The following is an 18,545-nucleotide window of genomic DNA, read 5'->3' as shown; positions in this document are numbered from 1 at the left end:
CATGTTCGCCACCCCTGATATCTACCTGTTTCACCCACAACTGGAGCAAAGTCCTTCATTTATATCTCCGAATTGAACAGCACGGAAAGTTACTGTACGCTTCCCTTTCAGTATCATCACCGGCGTGCCCTTTAATCCTCCAGGAACGATGACAGGCAAATCACAGGAGCTCAGAGCCGCCGCGTCTGCGTGCCGCCATATTCTTCATCGTTGTCTTGATGAGATGGATACGATCGCACTTTAACCGTCTGCACCTTTAATGACTTTTATGGGATAGTTCTTCCGTGGATATTGTTTTTTCTTTGAATAATGAGATGAATGGATGCTTGGAACGAAGTCCCGTGTATTGTTCGTAGTTGTCCTCGTGTTGTGTCGACATGTTTCTCTTGGGCTAAGAACTGTACGACAAATAAGAGCGCCAAGCCAGGTCTTCAGCCTTGCCAAGTGAACCGTCCTCATCCGTCCACTCTTTCACAGAACGTGGTCCTAATCCATTCCGCGAACGGAGCCCGTGATTTGTTTACTCCCGAGAGCCGACGGTCTACGGTTTCCTTGACAATGACCGCCGCGCGACTCGCAATTGAATAAACTGGAAATAAATCCAGCGCGGATCCGATCGGAAGTCCTTTAAAAGCCGGTTCATCCGAATTGACGGGGATCGGGAAGTTCATCGCCCGAGTGGATCGGACGTTCGCCGTTTGCTTGGTTCCTTCTATTTCCTTTGCCGGTTGACGCGCTTTTCAATTCGACCGCAAAGTGAGATCTCTTTTTTGGAAAAGCATCTGGTTTTGCGCAAAGTGCATCATTTCACCCAAAACTCTTTTTCTCTTTAAGAACAGAATAAGATACAATTCTACTTTGGTTTCGAATGAAAGAGCAGAACCCAATCTTTCAAACTCTACCCGCCAGCTACGTAGATAAAGAGATGCGTAATTAGGTAGATGGGTAGTTAGGTAGTTAAGTAGTGAGGTCAGTCTGTTTATGGGTAGATTCCTAAATGGGTAGATGGGTATTTAGGTCGATAGGTTGATGAGTAGATATGTAAATGGGTATTCAGGTGGTTCTGTTAATAGGTAGATACATAGATAGGTAGTTGGGCAGATGCGTGGATTGGTAGATATGTTGTTAGGTAGATGAGTTGTTGGGTAGATACGTAGTTAGGTCAGTCTGTTTATGGGTAGATAAGTAGATAGGTATTTAGGTCGATAGGTAGATGTGTAGACATGGAGATGGGGAGTTAGGTGGTTCTGTTCATAGGTAGATACATAGATAGGTAGATGCGCAGATGGGTAGATACATTGTTTGGTAGATGGGTAGTTAGGTAGACAAGTAGTTTGGTCAGTCTGTTTATGGGTAGATACGTAGATGGGTATTTAGATTGATAGGTAGATATGTAAATGGGTAGATTCATAGATGGGCAGATAGGTAGATATGTTGTTAGGTAAATGGGTAGTAAGGTAGAAAAGTAGTTTGGTCAGTCTGTTTATGGGTAGATACATAGATGGGTATTTAGGTTGATATGTAGATGGGTAGATATGGAGATGGGTAGTTAGGTGGTTCAGTTCTTATGTAGATACATAGATAGGTAAATGAGAAAATGCTAGTAATGGCAGAAAAGTAGTTTGGTCAGTCTGTTTATGGGTAGATACGTAGATGGGTATTTAAGTCAAAAGGTAGCTGTGTAGATATGGAGATGGGTCGTGAGACGGTTCTGTTCATAGGTAGATACATGCTTAGATAGGTAGATGGGCAGATGGGTAGATACGTTGTTAGGTAGATGGGTAGTTGGGTAGACAAGTCGTTTGGTCAGTCTGTTTATGGGTAGATACGTAGAGTTGGGTAGATGGGTATTTAGGTCGATAGGTAAATGTGTACATTTAAAGATGGGTAGTTAGGTGGTTCTGTTAATAGGTAGATGCATAGATAAGTAGATGGGCAGATGCGTAGTTAGGTAGATAGGTAGTGAGGTCAGTCTGTTTATGGGTAGATACGTAGATGGGTATTTAGGTCGATAGGTAGATGAGTAGATATGTAGATGTGTAGTTAGGTGGTTCTGTTCATAGGTAGATACATAGATGGGTAGATACGTTGTTAGGTATATGGGCAGTTCGGTAGATCTGTCCGTAAGTTGATACGTAAATAGAAAGATGGGTAGATATGTAGACAGGTAGGTAGATTGATATGTAGATAGGTAGGTTGATAAATGCTTAGGTAGATGGGTAGCTAGCACGTATGTAGTCTCATGCCAATGAGGTAGAGTGTAAGGGTTAGTGAAGTGGTTGATTGGAAAAAATAATAACAAATACTAGCTACACCTGAAATCTGTGGCGGGAAGAGACAAATATCGGAGCGGATACGCTGAAAGTCCTTAACTAGAATCCACTTTCCCAGGGGAAAGACGATCATTTCTGAATCACGATGTTCTAATGAGCCCTCCGTTCCTCGGTGATCCAATTTCATCCTCCTCAAGTGAGGTCAGCCACTGTTGAACCGGCCCATTAAGGCCACGGCGTCTCCGTATTCGCCGATTAACGAGAAAGCCGCGAAGAAGAAAGAAAATGGCCGTCCGACCTGATCCCAATGAGACGCCTGAGGTCGGGCTTATCAGGTTGATTTTGTGTCAGAGATAATGGTTCGCCGTGAAAAGGGTGCTATTAATATTCATCCGCTGCTAAAATAGGAGTCAATCATGGAAACGATTTTTCGGAATGGGGGAAAAAATGATAGATTCCAATGGTTTGGGGAAATTCGTGCCCTTTGGCCAAGGAAGCAAAACAATGCATAAAGATGCCAAATATAAGATAGCATCAACCTAACTGAGAGGGTTTACGTTCTTTCTATTTTCTATCAACAAACCCCAACACCTTACCCCTCTAAACCAGGGCTGTCAAACTCATTTGAACTTAAACGTTCTCTCGGGGGCCAGACTAGTAGATTAAAGAGAAAGAAAAAGAGAGGGAGAAAAAGAGCGGGGGTGGGACAAATATAGAGAGAAAGGGAGAAAGAAGGAAAAACAGGGAAGAGAGAGAGGAGAAACAAAAGAGATGAAAAGAGAAATAGAGGGAGAGGGAAAGAAAGAGAGAGAAAGAAAGAAATCCAAAGAGAAATAGAAAGAAAGAACAAGAGGAGAGAAAAAAAAGAGAGAAAGAGAGAGAGAAAAAAAAGAAAGAGAGAGAAAAGGAAAAAAGAAAGAGGGAGCAAAAGAAGGTAAAAAGACAGAGAGACAAAGAGAAACAAAGAAAGAGAAAAGGAGAGACAGAGAGTGAAAGAGAGAAAGAGAAATAAATAAATGCAATTGTAGTGTCTTTGCGAGAGGCACCTGGCTTTGGCAATATCAAGTGGACATATTTCAACCTGCAGCTCGTTTTTCTCTTGCGCTTCTCTGTGCGTTGTCTAGCAGGCCAGATCCAATCCCTTAGCGGGCCTGATCCAGCCCACGAGCCGCCTGTTTGACACCCCTGCTCTAAAACTAACCAGACCAGAAGGGAATCAGGTTTCAAATGCATAGCATTAACCACAAGTATATTGAATAGAAAGAGGAAGGGCAGCGCCCGCGATCCGGTGCTCGCTGGACGCAGGGAGCAAGTCGCTTTTGCAATCGGATCGTGATCCTAAAACGGAAGTGGATCTTCCGTAGCGGGAGATGGCGGTGTCAGGGACGGAAAAACAGGTCGATCGCCGGGAGAGGAGAGCAAAAACGTGGTCAGGATCAAAAACAGGTCGTAGCCGGAGACAAACGGGGGTATCTAGTACGGACAGGTGGGAAAACGGGCGCAAAAACGGGACAGGCGGGAGTCAGGTTTAAAGGGCTTGCCTTGTAACAACAGAGGTTTGATGACGGACTGACAACAGGCGAGTGAAAGGACTAGGCTTAAAAAGGCACAGGAAACCAATCAGATGACCGGGCACAGGTGATCCAAATCTGTAATCATGACAACTCCCTCACTCCTAACCCTCAACCTAACCCCAACCCTCTAAAACTCACTCTGACCCTACCCCCCAAATCTTCTAAACCTGACCCTAGCTGTAACCTTTGAAACATTGGCACAAAACATTGATCCCCAACGCTATAGCCCTAATCCCAATGTCTAACCCCCTAAAACTAGCTCTAATCCTACCCCCGAAATCCTCTAAACCTGACCCTAACCCATGAAACCTAATCCTAGTCCCCTTGAAACACTTACCCTAAACACCAATGACCAACGCTAAAGCCCTAATCCCAATTGCTAACCCTAACCCCTAGCTCCCCATAACTAACCCTCCAAAACTAGCTTTAATCCTACCCCCCAAATCCTTTAAACCTGACCCTAATCGTAACCCTTTAAACCTAATCCTAGCCTCCTTGAAACACCGACACTAAACTCTGATCCTTATAGCCCTAATCCCAATTGCTAACCCTAACCCCTAGCTCCGCATAACTAACCCTCCAAAACAAGCTCTAATCCTACCTCCCAAATCCTCTAAACCTGACCCTAATCATAACCCTTTAAACCTAATCCTAGCCCCCTTGAAACACTGACACTAGACATTGATCCCCAACGCGACAGTCCTAATCCCAATCGCTAACCCTTTAAACCCGACCCTAACCATAACCCTATAAACCTCGTAGTCCTGACGGCTTTATTATCTTTGGGAACGGCAACAGCACGACGGCGAGTCGGGTAAGAAGACTGGTGTAGATCTCGGCGTGTGTGAGAGCGAGGCAGCTGTGCAAAATGAACTAGGAGTAATGAAGACAGCTGCGATCGCAAATGACCCGTACAATCGCGCGAAGCCGCGCTCTCAAAAACGAGAGGGAGCCGACAGAGTCCTGGCAAAAACAACAAACGCCCAGAAAACGGTCGGCACGGAGATAAAACTTCATTGGCTTCCATCGACGTCGAGATCGCAAAAAACACATCGTTTGCGTTCGAGTATAACTCCTCTGGTGCAACTGTCGATACATCACATAGTCTGTACTCGCCATCTTTTTTATGAGGGGGTGACGGACCCATGCGGGGGAAGCGGGAACTGTGGGCCAGGGTGCTCAAAAAGGATGGTATTTCATGATAAAACCGTGCGTTAAACGTTGCCGGGGTTTCTTCAAAGAGGGTCGTTGATGGTCCTCCAAGAGATACTTCGGGTGATTGTTATTGTCGAAACGGAGATGAAAAAGGAGCATCGATGCAATATGGCGGCGTTGCGAAAAATAAATGGGGGGAGAGGGAGAGAAAGAAAGGGGAATACAGAGCAAAAACGGTGAAAGAGCAGAGACAGTGTGTGCGTGTGCGTGTGTGGCGAGAGAGAGAGAGAGAGATTCAGACAGACAGACAGAGAGAGAGAGAGAGAGAGAGAGAGAGAGAGAGAGAGAGAGAGAGAGAGAGAGAGAGAGAGAGAGAGAGAGAGAGAGAGAGAGAGAGAGAGAGAGAGAGAGAGAGAGAGAGAGAGAGAGAGAGAGAGAATAAGGAAACAAGGAAGAAAATGGAGAGAGTAGAAAGAGTGAAAATGAAAAGGGTGTGTGCGAGAGAGCAGCACAGAGAAAGACAAGCAGAGAGAGAGAGAAAAAGAGAGGGAAATAAAGAGAGAATAAAGAGTATGAGAAATAAAAAGAGGGAGAAAGGAAGAAAAGGGAGATGGAGAATGAGAAAAGAAAAAAACAGTGGGAATGAGGAAGACAGAAACGGCAAGGAAGAAAATGGAGAGAAAGGGTGAAAAAAAGAAAAGTTGAAAGAAGAGAGTGAAAATGAAAACGGTGTGTGTGTGTGTGTGTGTGTGTGTGTGTGAGAGGGAAAGAGAGAAAAACTGAGAAAAAGAGTGAGGGAGGGGAGGAAGAAAAAAAGACTGAGTGAGAAAGAAAGAGAAGAGACGACACGAGAAAGAAAGTGGAGAACAAATGAAAGAAAAAGGAACAAATGGAGAGACAGGGTGTGTAAGAATGAATGAGAGGGAAAAAAAGAGATAGAGGAGAGAGAGAGAGAGAGAGAGAGAGAGAGAAATAACGAGAGAGCTTTCACTCTATTTTTTCAGTTGTCCAAGAAGGAAAGCCATTCCCCTTTCACATGAGTCATTTGAGAAGGAGAAAGCAATCTGGATTTGACATTCTCTGGCTCGCTCCTAACCCGACAAAACTAGCTTGACGCAAAAGTTAGCGACAGGAAAAAAGCTTTAGCGCGCCGCGCTAATGAGAGCGCTCACGCCGACGCGCTTCGTCCAATTGTGGAAACATTTCTCGGCGTGACTCACGCTTCAAAGTGCACGCTTAATGCGTACGAGTGCAAATGGCCACAGAGTCTAAAAGGAAAATATAATCGGAGGAGTCGGGCACTCGTCTGGACCACCCGGGTGTTGTGCTTCCGATCGGAAAGTGCGGTTCGAGGCACTTGTTCTCTACCGGTTCGACTTCAGGACCCAACGTTCATGCAGCGACACCCAAAAATGATCAAAAGGTAATAAAACCAACACAATCGAAATGAAATGAGATGTGGTCCCAAAGTGCAGGTCAAGGCATTTGTTGTCAACCGGTTCGACTTCAGGACCCAACGTTTTATGCTCATCACAAGCCGCGACATCAAAAAAAAAAGGATCGAAAGGAAATAAAACCAACACAATCGAAATAAAATGAGATGTGGTCCCAAAGTGCAGTTCAAGGCATTTGTTCTCAAGCGGTTTGACTTCAGGACCCAACGTTCAAGCCGCGTCACACAAAAAGGATCATAAAAGGAAAAAAAAAAAACACAATCGAAATAAAATGAGATGTGGTCCCAAAGTGCAGTTCAAGGCACTTGTTCTCAAGCAATTCGACTTCAGGACCTAATGTTCAAGCCGCAACACCCAAAAAAGATCAAAAAGGAAATAAAACCAACACAATCGAAATAAAATGAGATGTGGTCCCAAAGTGCAGTTCAAGGCACTTGTTCTCAAGCGGTTTGACTTCAGGACCCAACGTTCTAAGCTCATCACTAGCCGCGACACAAAAAAAAAGGATCAAAAAGGAAATAAAACCATCGCAATCGAGATAAAATGAGATGTGGTCCCAAAGTGCAGTTCAAGGCACTTGTTCTCAAGCAGTTTGACTTCAGGACCCAACGTTCAAGCCACAACACCCAAAAAGAATTGAAAAGGAAATAAAACCAACACAATCGAAATAAAACGAGATGTGGTCCCAAAGTGCAGTTCAAGGCACTTGTTCTCACTATTCAAGTTAAGGCAGGGGTATCAAAGTCATTTGAACTCGGGGGCCACACGATAGAACAAACATTCTGTCGGGGGCCAGACTAGTAGATTAAAGAGAAAGAAAAAGAGAAAAAGAAATAAGAGAAAGAGGGAGGGAAAAGGAGAGAGGGCGGGACAAAGAAAGAAAGAGGGAGGGAGAGAGCGTGAGAAACAAAAGATAAAAAGTTGTGAGAGGGGTAAAAGAAAGGGAGAGTTAGAAAGAAATCCAAAGAGAAATAGAAAGACGGAAGGAGAGAAAAGAGAAAAGAAAGCGCAAATGGTAGGAAGAAATAAAGAGAAGAGAAAAGAAAAAAAGGAAGTTAGAGCAAAAGAGGTTAAAAGATACAGAGAGAGAAAGAGACAAAGAGCAACAAAGGAAGAGAAAAAGAGAGACACAGAGAGTGAAAGAGACAGAGTGGGAGGAAAGGGGTGGGGGAGAGAGAGAGAGAAAGAGTGAGTGAGAGAGTGAGAGAGTGAGAGGGAGAGAGAGAGATTGACATTGACATTGACCTTTGCTTTGCCGTTCCAAACCAAGCCGAGTATTATTGCTACGCTGAGATTTAAACTCGGGAGAAACAAGCCTGGAATTTCCTGTCCAAACAAACGTGTCCTCATGATGTCGATAAGCTCTGACTTCATTATTCCACGACATGTCTTATAGTCCAGTGGATGACTCTAATAAGGGAGTTTTGAATCATTTTGGTGTCATTCGGTTCCCCTCGTTTGACAATTGTCTCGCTAACTTCTTCCCTTATCTTTGCTTGTTGCCCTCCGCTTAATCCATTCTCATATTTTTGTCCCTCTTTCCATTCCCGTGTTATCCCGCCCCCACCCTCACCTTATTTCTAGCCGCTTCCGCTTTGACTTTCTATTTTCCGCGGTCCTTGCCGCTTTCCCGCACGGTTTGAGCTCCCGTCCGTCCTCTTTCGGAGAAATCTTAATCCGAACGCAATTTCTCTTTTTTGGTGTTTCTTCTCCAGAGGGGAGGCGTCGGGCTACCGTCGAGTGCTGCAGGTGGACCTGGAGGTGAACGGGCTGACGGTGGTCGGAGGGGGCCGAGAGGTGAGCTGGCAAGTGGAGTACCCGCTGGCGCGGACTCAAAGCGGGGAGGTGCAGACCCCGATCCCACTGGCGCCCCAAGATCTGGGCGGCATCGTACCTTTGGCCATGGTAAGCTTCGGGAACACCTGAAAAACATTTTTCTGAAAACATCCAATTTAAGCACAGGCATTGTTTTTTAAATTTTATTTTATTTTATTGACCATTGTGGCATTTTGAAAACTCTTCTCCTAAATAAAGGACAGGTTTGTCTTTGAGACAAATCTCTCTTCGTATAAATAAAAAATGGTCGCTTTCATTTTCAGTTGCAGGAAGTTCTTCCCATTTCAATTGAGCACTGTGGAACGCTATCCTCATTTTTTGGCAAGCCCCATCATCAATGTCTAGAATTGATGCGTAATCCTCGCACCTATAAACGTTTCATTTCTACCTCATGCCATGAGGCTCTTGAACTCCACCCGGGGGAGTAAAAGCCCACATTTGCATATTACCCTTTTCTTATGACAGTGTGTACTTTCCGTAGCACTATTGAAATACTCTATAGCAAAAGGTTATATTGGGTATTTTTCTATTCTATATCTTTTATTTTATTATTTTATTTTTCAACACAAGGATATTGCTGGAAGTGGGAATTTCCCTACAGGGATGAATAAACTATCTCTCTCTCTCTCTCTCTCTCTCTCTCTCTCTCTCTCGAATCCTTGTCTCTCTCTCTTTCTGTCTCTCTCGAATCCTTGTCTCTCTCTCTCTCTCGAGAATCCTTGTCTCTCTCTCAAATTCTTTTCTCTCTCTTGAATCTATGTCTCTCTCTCTCTCCCAAATCCTTCTCTCTCTCTCTCTCTCTCTCTCTCTCTCTCTCTCTCTCTCTCTCTCTCTCTCTCTCTCTCTCTCTCTCTCTCTCTCTCTCTCTCTCTCTCTCTCACATCCTTCTGTCTCTCTTTCTTTCTCTCTCTCTCAAATCCTTCTGTCTCTCTCTCTTTCTCTCTCTCTCTCTCTCTCTCTCTCACATCCTTCTGTCTCTCTCTTTCTTTCTCTCTCTCTCACATCCTTCTGTCTCTCTCTTTCTTTCTCTCTCTCTCAAATCCTTCTGTCTCTCTCTCTCTTTCTCTCTCTCTCGCATCTTTCTCTCTCTCTCTCTCTCTCTCTGTCTCTCTCGAATCCTTGTCTCTATCTCAAATTCTTTTCTCTCTCTCGATTCCATGTCTCTGTCTCTCTCTCTCCCTCAAATCCTTATGTCTCTCTCTCTTTTTCTCTCTCTCTCTCGAATCCTTGTCTCTCTCTCTCTCTCTCTCTGTCTCTCTTGAATCCTTGTCTCTATCTCAAATTCTTTTCTCTCTCTCGATTCCATGTCTCTGTCTCTCTCTCTCCCTCAAATCCTTATGTCTCTCTCTCTCACAACCTTCCGTCTCTGTCTCTCAAATCCTTCTCTCTCTTTCTCTCTCTCCCTCTCTCTCGAATCCTTGTCTATCTCTCTTTCTCTCTCTCTAGACATCTATCTATCCCAACATCTAGACATCTATCTATTTATCTATCTATCTCTAGACATCTATCTATCTATCAATCTATATCCATCTATCTAGACATCGATCTATCGATCGATACATCTAGACAGCTATCTATCTAGATATCTAGCTAACTATCTAGTGTCCTGTTTTGGTATAGCATCCACCTCTTTTTGAATGTAACCCATAGGGGGCTGTACGCTTCATAGGAGAACGGCGTACAAACTAACGCCATCTGCCGTTCATCACGAAGTAGGAACAAATGCAATGGCAACGTTAAGTCGCCGGAGAGCAGCGTCGGTGTCATTTTGAGAAATACGGCGCCGATTTCAAGCGTTTCACCCGAAATTCAAGCGGCGTTCCGTCCTCGAAAACACACCGTCGAACGACACGGATTTCGAGCACCCGTATGAACCCTGTTCTGGGCCGGGCTCCGGCTCGGCCCGTCCGGCGGGCGATTTATGGAAGCCGAGCCGTATTGCGCAGCGGAGCACTCCGAGCCCGGACAGCTTTTATGAGCGGCGACTTATTTATCTGTGCTAACCTCTGCAGTTCCCTCCTTTATGTTAAGCAATTACCATAAAAAAGCAGATAAATAAATAAAGAGGGAGAGCAGCGCCTCCTTCCCGATCCCGGAACGGATTTATTCAGTAAAACGGCTCCGCAGTTGATGTTATCTCCAAATGTTGTCGGGGATGAAGATCTAGAAATTATTTGCAACCGCGGAGCATATTATTGCGGGTAATGGGGACTATAACTTGAAAAGTAGACCCCCACCCCCAATTTATACATGCGCTCCGCCAGCCCCCGCACACCAAAAGTCGACCGGGGATAATGGATCACTGTCGCATGGAAAAACGAAGAAGAAAAACGCCACGTGTGACACAAATTCTCTCTCAGTCCCAGCAATAGTCGACCGGGGATAACGGATCACGGTCGCACAGAAAAACAAGGGAGAAAAACGCCCCGCGTGACACAGATTTTCTCTCAGCCCCAGCAATAGTCGACCGGGGATAATGGAACACGGTCACACAGAAAAACAAGGAAGAAAAACGCCACACGTGACACAAATGCTCTCTCAGCCCCAGCAATAGTCGACTGGGGATAATGGGTCACGGTCACACAGAAAAACAAGGAAAAAAAACGCCACACGTGACACAAATTCTCTCTCAGCCCCAGCAATAGTCGACTGGGGATAATGGATCCTGGTCGCATGGAAAAACAAAAAAGAAAAACCCCACGCTTGACACAAATGCTCTCTCAGCCCCAGCAATAGTCGACCGGGAATAATGGATAACAGTTGCATGGAAAAACAAATAACGCCACGCGTGACACAAATTGTCTCTAAGCCCCAGCAATAGTCGACTGGGGTTAATGGATCATGGTCGCATGGAAAAACAAAAAATAAAAACCCCACGCGTGACACAAATGCTCTCTCAGCCCCAGCAATAGTCGACCGGGGATAATGGATCACGGTCGCACAGAAAAACAAGGAAGAAAAACGCCACGCGTGACACAAATTCTCTCTCAGTTCCAGCAATAGTCAACCGGGGATAATGGATTACGGTCGCACAGAAAAACAAGGAAGGAAAACGCCACGCGTGACACAAATTCTCTCTCAGTTCCAGCAATAGTCAACCGGGGATAATGGATTACGGTCGCACAGAAAAACAAGGAAGGAAAACGCCACGCGTGACACAAATTCTCTCTCAGTTCCAGCGATTCTCAACTGAGGAAAATGGACTAGGGCCAAAACAGTGGAGTTCGTTCTAGGTGGGCTACGATGGCACAGTCAGCAGCCCAAATAAAATGGATAAAAAATTGTTCTGCCAGCCCCTGCTCTCAGCAATAACCAGCCGCAACCTTGCAACCATAAAATTGGGGATAATAAATCACAGCCGAACATTTTAGGCGAAAATAATGAAATAAAAAGAACCAAAATTGCCCTCTGCTGGTCCTTGTTTGTAGTCATATCCGATCACAGATAATGGATCAATTCAAGTCAAGTCCTGTTTATTTGTTTGGCCCTTAATCACAAGGAGTCTCAAAGGGCTGAACAGACCACAGATTATTGCAGACTACTGACTATTATGACGCCATCCCCTGATCTAAAACCTACATGAGGGCAAGGAAAAGCTCAAAAACCTCAACATGAGGAAAATGAAGAAGTCTTGAGAAGGGATAGTCTCAAAGGGCTGCACAAATCAAAGACTCTTGCAAACTATAGACTGGTATGACACCATTATTGCCTGATCTAAAACCGACATGAGGGCAAGGAAAAACTCAAAAACCTCAAGTCCTGTTTATTTGTTTGGCCCTTAATCACAAAGAGTCTCAAAAGGCGACACAGATCAAAGACTATTGCAAACTACAGATTATTATGACACCATCCCCTGATCTAAAACCTACATGAGGGCAAGGGAAAACTCAAGAACCTCAACATGAAGAAATGAAGAGACCATCTCAAAGGGCTGCACAGACAACAGATGATTGCAAACTACAGACTATTATGACAGCATCCCCTGATCTAAAACCGACATTCAACCTAAATCAAAAGGCCGAACGAAAAAAGGACACACTTCTGGCCCCTGCTCGTAGCAATATTCATCCGGGGATAACGGATTGCACCCAAAACCGTGTATTTCATTTTGGGCGGACCAGAGTGACAAAAGTGCCTTCTCTGCCGGTCTCACGATCGGGGAGAATGGTTTATCGCACACGAGTGCAGTCGACTTTTGGTGAAGAGCTACCGGGCTTGAGAACATTTCTAAAAACGAAAGTGATCTCACAACTGAATAGAACGCATCACGACTGACGATAACCTCATCGACCTGAGGGAGCATGCTCAGACCACTCAACCTTTGCCTGAGGAAATCGATTGTATTTTATCGACTGGGATAAAAGTTGGCATTTGACGGCGGCACTCCGGGCCACCCTCAGCTGCCACCTCATTATTACTCGTTAAATGAAGAGATTGTCCGATCCCGACTCGATAACGGTCGTATTCTACTTTAAAATCGGAGGTTCGGGTTTTTTGGATGCTCGTATAGTAAATGGTAATGTCACGGTTGCCATGGCGCCCCATTGGCCCCGCCCGTGTGTCGCCAGCTGCGACGCGTTGACAGATTGGCTTCCCTTCTGTATAAGCTCAGTGCTCTCAATCTCCCTTTGTCAGTCTGTCAATGAACCTCTGCCCCGCAAGACGTGGGTTCTGACTCGGTCCTGTCTCCTGTTAGTATTTCCTGTCTGGTATTGTTCCCGTTTATTTTGTCCTGTTTCATATCGGTTTCCGGTTTCGTTCCCGTCTATTTTTGTCCTGTTTATCATTCTCTTCAGATTTCGTCACCGTCTAGTTTGTCCTGTTTAATTTTGATATCCTGTTTCAATATCAATCGTGTCTGTCCAGTATCGACCCCATCCGTCCGGTATCCGCTCGTGCGATCGGTATCGATCTGGTCGGCCTCTGGCTTCCTATCGTTCCGCGCCGGACCGCTGCCTCACGTGCGTGACTCCCCATTTCCCGTAAAACAAAAGCTTGTGTGAGAAACGTCACGCGTTTGGGTCCCGATCCTGTTCCGATTCATGACAGGTAACATAAAAAAAACCACGGGCGCTTCTCTGCCGAGTGCGCCGCGAATGTTTTGAATAATTGAATCTTTTTAAACGCGGGAAGAAAAAAAGGCACACAATACAATAACTAGGCCGAGGAGGTCGTGTCCCGGATCGATAACTAATTAATGAGCGTAGAATAAATCAGCGGAGCTCCTAATTTCATTTTTCCGATCGATACGGCTGCTTTTCTAGAGCGGGTCGTGGCCCGGTGCGCCCCGGGGGCCTTTGAAGTCTGGGTCGGGGGTGTCGGACTCCATTTAGCTCGGGGAGGAGGGCCACGCGCTAGGAAAGGGGGATAAAAGATTAGAGAAAAGCCAGAAGGAAAGGGGGTGAGGGAAGGAAAGAGAAATAGAAGGGGAGTGAGACATAGAGAAAGACAGAGATAAAGAGAGAACGAAAGAGGGACTACGAGGAGAGATGGCGAGAGAAAGATAGGAATTGAAAAAGAGACAGAGAAGAATAGATAAAGAGAAAAATTTAAAATGATGGAGGGAATAAAAAAGGAGAGTGTAACAAAGGGAGAATGTGTGATAAAGAGAGAAAGATAGAGATAAAAAGAAAAAAGAGAGCGAGAAAGAGAAGGTGTGTGTGTGAGAAAGAAATGGAATGAAAAAGAGAAAGTAAGAGAGATGGCAAAAAAAGAAACATACTTATTGAGAAAGAAAAGAGGAAATAAAGAGAGAATGAAAGAGACTACAAGAAGAGATGGAGAGTGAGAGAAAGATACGATTGAAAAAGAGACAGAAAAATGATGGAATTGAAAAATAGAGAGTGAGAAAGACAGAAAGAAGAGAGCTAAAGGAGAGTGTGAGAAAGGGAGAATGTGTGAGAGATAGAGATAAAAATATTAAAGAGACTGAGAAAGAGGAGGTGTGTGCGAGAAAGAAATGGAATGAAAAAGAGAGAGTAAGGGAGAGATGGAAAAAGAGAAACAGAGTGAGAAAGAGGGAGAGCGAAATAAATAAAAGGTATAGAGCCAAAGACTGTAAGAAAGAGTAAAAGAGTGAGTAAGCGGAAGGAAAAAAGAGAGATGGAGAGTGAGAGAAAGATATGATTGGAAAAGAGACAAAGAAAAATAGATAAGAAAGAGAAAAATGATAAATGATGGAGGGTATTTAAAAATAGTGAGAAAAACAGAATGAAGAGAGTTAAAGGAGCGCGTGAGAAAGAGAAGGTGTGTGCGAGAAAGAAATGGAATGAAAAAGAGAAAGTAAGGGAGAGATGGAAAAAAGGGTAAGAAAGAGAGAGAGAAAAATAAATAAAAGGGATTGAGCCAAAGACTGTAAAGAAGAGTAAAAGAGAGTGAGTAAGAAAAAGAAAAAAAGAGAGAAAAAGAAATACGGCGACATCAAGTGGACAAATCTGAAACATCTGTTTGTTTATCTCCTGCGCTGTTCTCTCTGGCCGGATTCAATCCCTCGGCGGGCCTGACGGGGCCCGCGGGCCGCATGCTCGAGACCCCCGCGCTAAGTGCATTAGCGCTCATTAAAATGCAAAGTATGGTGCATATCGTCTATGCAAAGTGCTTTCATTGCACAGGCCCGCTTCAAAGGCTCACGCGACTCCATTACTAATTGTTGTCCTTAATTCGACATTCCCGTTCCGCTTCGTGGAAATCAGCGCATTCCTTGCTTTTCCCATACATCTCTTTTTTTTTTAAAAAAAAGGGGAAGTGCGTAAACCAGACATCTCTTAGTTCATTGTTAATTTAATCCGATGAACTTCATTTCATTTCAGTTGTTCTCGGTTGATCTCCTCTGTCTCAGAATTGAAAATATCACCTCGCCCGGTAAGATTTAGCCCAATACGGTACCTAGCAAAAGTAACGACCCCCCAAGACCTTTTGTCAAAAAAACACATTTCAGGCTTCAAACTTAAAACAGAAAATATGAATTCTATACATCAACAAGAATGTGAGAGACAATCTCGGAGTCAAATGAGTTGAACATTTTCTCTTATATTTAAACCCCCAAAAAACTGAAAAGTAGGGGACCTGATGACTTCTGAATGATCCAATGTCAACCTAAATGACTAACAATGACAGGGTGTCATTAAGTCTTAGTTTATCAGCTCTGAGGTCTGTGCAATAATACACCATGCATCCATCCATTATCTTCCGCTTCTTCGGGGTCGGGTCGCGGGGGCAGCAGCCTTAAAAGGGAAGCCCAGACGTCCCTCTCCCCAGCCACCTCCTCCGGCTCATCCGACGGGACCCCGAGGCGCTCCCAAGCCAGCCGAGAGACATAGTCTCTCCGACGTGTCCTGGGTCGCCCCCGGGGCCTCCTCCTACCGAGGGAGGCGTGCAGGAGGCATCCTTATCGGATGCCCGAGCCACCTCAACCGGCATCTCTCGATGCGGAGGAGCAGTGGCTCTACACAGAGTCCCTCCCGGATGACTGAGCTTCTCACCTTATCTCCAAGGGAATACCCAGACACCCTGTGGAAGAAACTGTTTAGCCCCTTACAAAGACAATACATGGGAGCTTAGCCAGATACCTTTTGCATCAAAACTCCCACTTGTCTGCCCTAACTATGAGTTTTTTTTTATGAAAGAGCAGTGGCTCTACACAGAGTCCCTCCCGGATGACTGAGCTTCTCACCCAGACACCCTGCGGAGGAAACTCATTTCAGCCACTTGTATCCGGAATCCTTTCGGTCATGACCCAAAGTTCATGACCGTAGGTGAGGGTAGGAACGTAGATCCACCGGTAGATCGAGAGCTTTGCCTTTCGGCTCGGCTCCCTCTTCACCACGACGGACAGGGTCCGAATGACGGCAGACGATGCACCGACCCGTCTGTCGATCTCCCGTTCCATCCTACCCTCACTCGTGAACAAGACCTCAAGACATTGGGTCATAATACACATCACCCTGAAAACACCAATTCCACTGTGTCAAGCATGGAGGTGGCAGTATCACGCGCTGGGGTTGCTTTTCTTCAGCAGGGACAGGGAAGACGGTGAGAGTTGATGGGAAGATGGAGCCAAATTAAGACTTGAGAATGGGGTGCACGTATACCGGGACAACAACTCGAAACCTAAAGGAAATTCTACGATGAAGAGCTTTAAAACCGGTCAAGCCAAAGTCCAGACCTCAATCCTACGGAAGATTTGTGTGGAAAAATGTGAAAAAGGCTGTGCACGTTGAGATGAAACGCGATCCTTTGTCAAAGACGCCGAAGCCACGGCGAGGATAAGACTGGTTTTCCGAAGGTAATCAGGCTGCTGCGGAGGCTGCTGACTCAGAATGTTGGCTGCAGCCTTTCCGTGCTCTCTGTTTGGCGTCCTTGTATTTACTACGCTTCCTTTTACTTTTTGCAACCGTCAAAGACAATTTAGTCCTTGTAGTGTACTATGTCTCACTTTCCTGTTCGCAATGAGGGAAATGTCTTCAAGTGGCTGGGTCAAGAAGCGAGTATTGGACTTCCGGTGGCGCAATGAGGTAGACGGCAGCAAGGAAAAGTAGCTCTGACAAAAATCACTAAAGAGCAATGTAATACTTACTTGGAGAAAGACAGAAAAGGTATAAATTGTGACTCATATTAAAGACAAATTATTCAACAAAACATGGTCAAGAAGGGGAAACTTGTCGAGGAAAAGGGCGCTAAGGAGAAAAAGATCGAGGGAGCAGAAGGAATGGCGTCGATCGACGAGGGACGTGACTCGGCCATCCTCCACGAAATCCGTAAATTACGGCAAGAACACACTGACGCAGCAAAGGAGAGCAAGATTACGATGACAAGACTGGAAAAGAGCATCGAAGAACTTCTGGAGCGCACTGTGTTGCTGGAGCGGAGGGTGGAAAGCATGGAGGAGCTACATGCTAACACGGAAGAGCGAACGTCAAAACTAGAGCAATTAACGGTCTCCTTGCTCCAACAAACCACCAAACTAGCAACAAAGTGTGAGGACTTGGAGTCGAGATCACGACGGAACAACATTAGGATACATGGGATTCCCGAGGGTGCCGAGAGAAAAGACACAATCGGCTTCATAACAAACTTTATTAAATCGAACATTCCGACAACCGAACATATGGATGTGCGCATTGAGAGGGCACACCGCTCACTGGGGAACAAGTTTCTAGGTAAAGCACTGCCACGGGCAATTATCGTACGTTTCACCGACTACATAGTGAAAGAATCCGTAATGAAAGAAGCATGGAAGCAAAAGACAATGTACGAAGGCAAGACCGTTTACTTCAACCAAGATTACACCACAGAAATCCAAAAAAAGAGGAAACAAGTAAGGGACGTGATCAAAAAGTTAAAGGAAAAGAACGTAAAGGCACAATCACCATATCCCGCCCAGCTGAAGATGTTTTTGGACTCAGGAATAAGAACATTCTCTACACTGATGGAGGCAGCAACATTGCTAAAAGAAATGGGGATCGAAGTGGAAGAGGACAACACGGAGACACTGCAAAAGATGTTGTCAAAGAACATTTGGACCACAGTGACCGGAATCGAGAGGAAGACAAGGGAACACCCCCATCATAGAAGGTGACTTACAAGCTCCTATGGAGCAAAACGAAGCCATATTCGGATTTCGGGAGAAAGAGTAAGGACCATATATGCCCTTTCTATTATAAATTCAATAAGTTAGAAGTAAGTAAAATACCAAGTAAAATTGTTATCTTTAAATTAAAACAATGTATGTATATATATTGGCATAGAGCTACTTTAAAATATTTAGTTAGTTATAACTATGGACGACGGTACAAAAGTTGTTCACGCACTGAGTGCATATTTCCAGGAGGGTAGCCACAACTCTCCAATTGGACTCTTGGAAGACATGGGTTTTTGTTTTTTGGGTGTGTTTTTTTTCTTTTTGGTGGGAAATTATGTGTGCTTGTCAATATGTTTGTTAGTAATTTGGTTTGTTTTGTCAATGGAGGTGTTAGTAATTAATGTAGTGTTTCTGTATGCTTCAAAAATCAGTGAGACTCAATACAAAGCATGAGCAATCTAAATATTGTTTCATATAATGTACATGGGCTAAACCACCCCATCAAGAGAAAAAAGATATTGAATCAACTCAAGACATTGCAGAGCTCAATAGCCTTATTACAAGAGACACATTTGACCGAGATTGAACATAAGAAGCTAAAAAGAGAATGGGTGAACCAGGTGTTCTACGCATCCTATGGTAAAAGGAGGGGAGTAGCAATTTTACTTGGAAA

General features: G+C 44.7%; 1 protein-coding gene across 2 annotated transcripts in view; it reads left to right on the top strand.

Annotated features, from left to right (window-relative positions):
• The window catches only part of LOC148349960 (transmembrane protein 132C), a 173,382-nt gene that overhangs the window by 124,998 nt on the left and 29,839 nt on the right, over positions 1–18,545 (top strand). For both annotated transcript variants that reach the window (XM_088355378.1, XM_088355377.1), the window contains exon 5: positions 8,172–8,361. In XM_088355378.1, the coding sequence (XP_088211504.1) occupies positions 8,172–8,361 (190 nt within the window). The remainder of the gene's footprint in view (positions 1–8,171; positions 8,362–18,545) is intronic.

Source organism: Urocampus carinirostris, chromosome 16 (genome assembly GCF_059441175.1).
Source record: "Urocampus carinirostris isolate Australia breed hairy pipefish chromosome 16, RoL_Ucar_1.0, whole genome shotgun sequence".
In the NCBI taxonomy this organism is placed as follows: domain Eukaryota; kingdom Metazoa; phylum Chordata; class Actinopteri; order Syngnathiformes; family Syngnathidae; genus Urocampus; species Urocampus carinirostris.
Note: the sequence above shows the minus strand (reverse complement) of the source record. Positions and strands in the feature narration are given on the sequence as shown.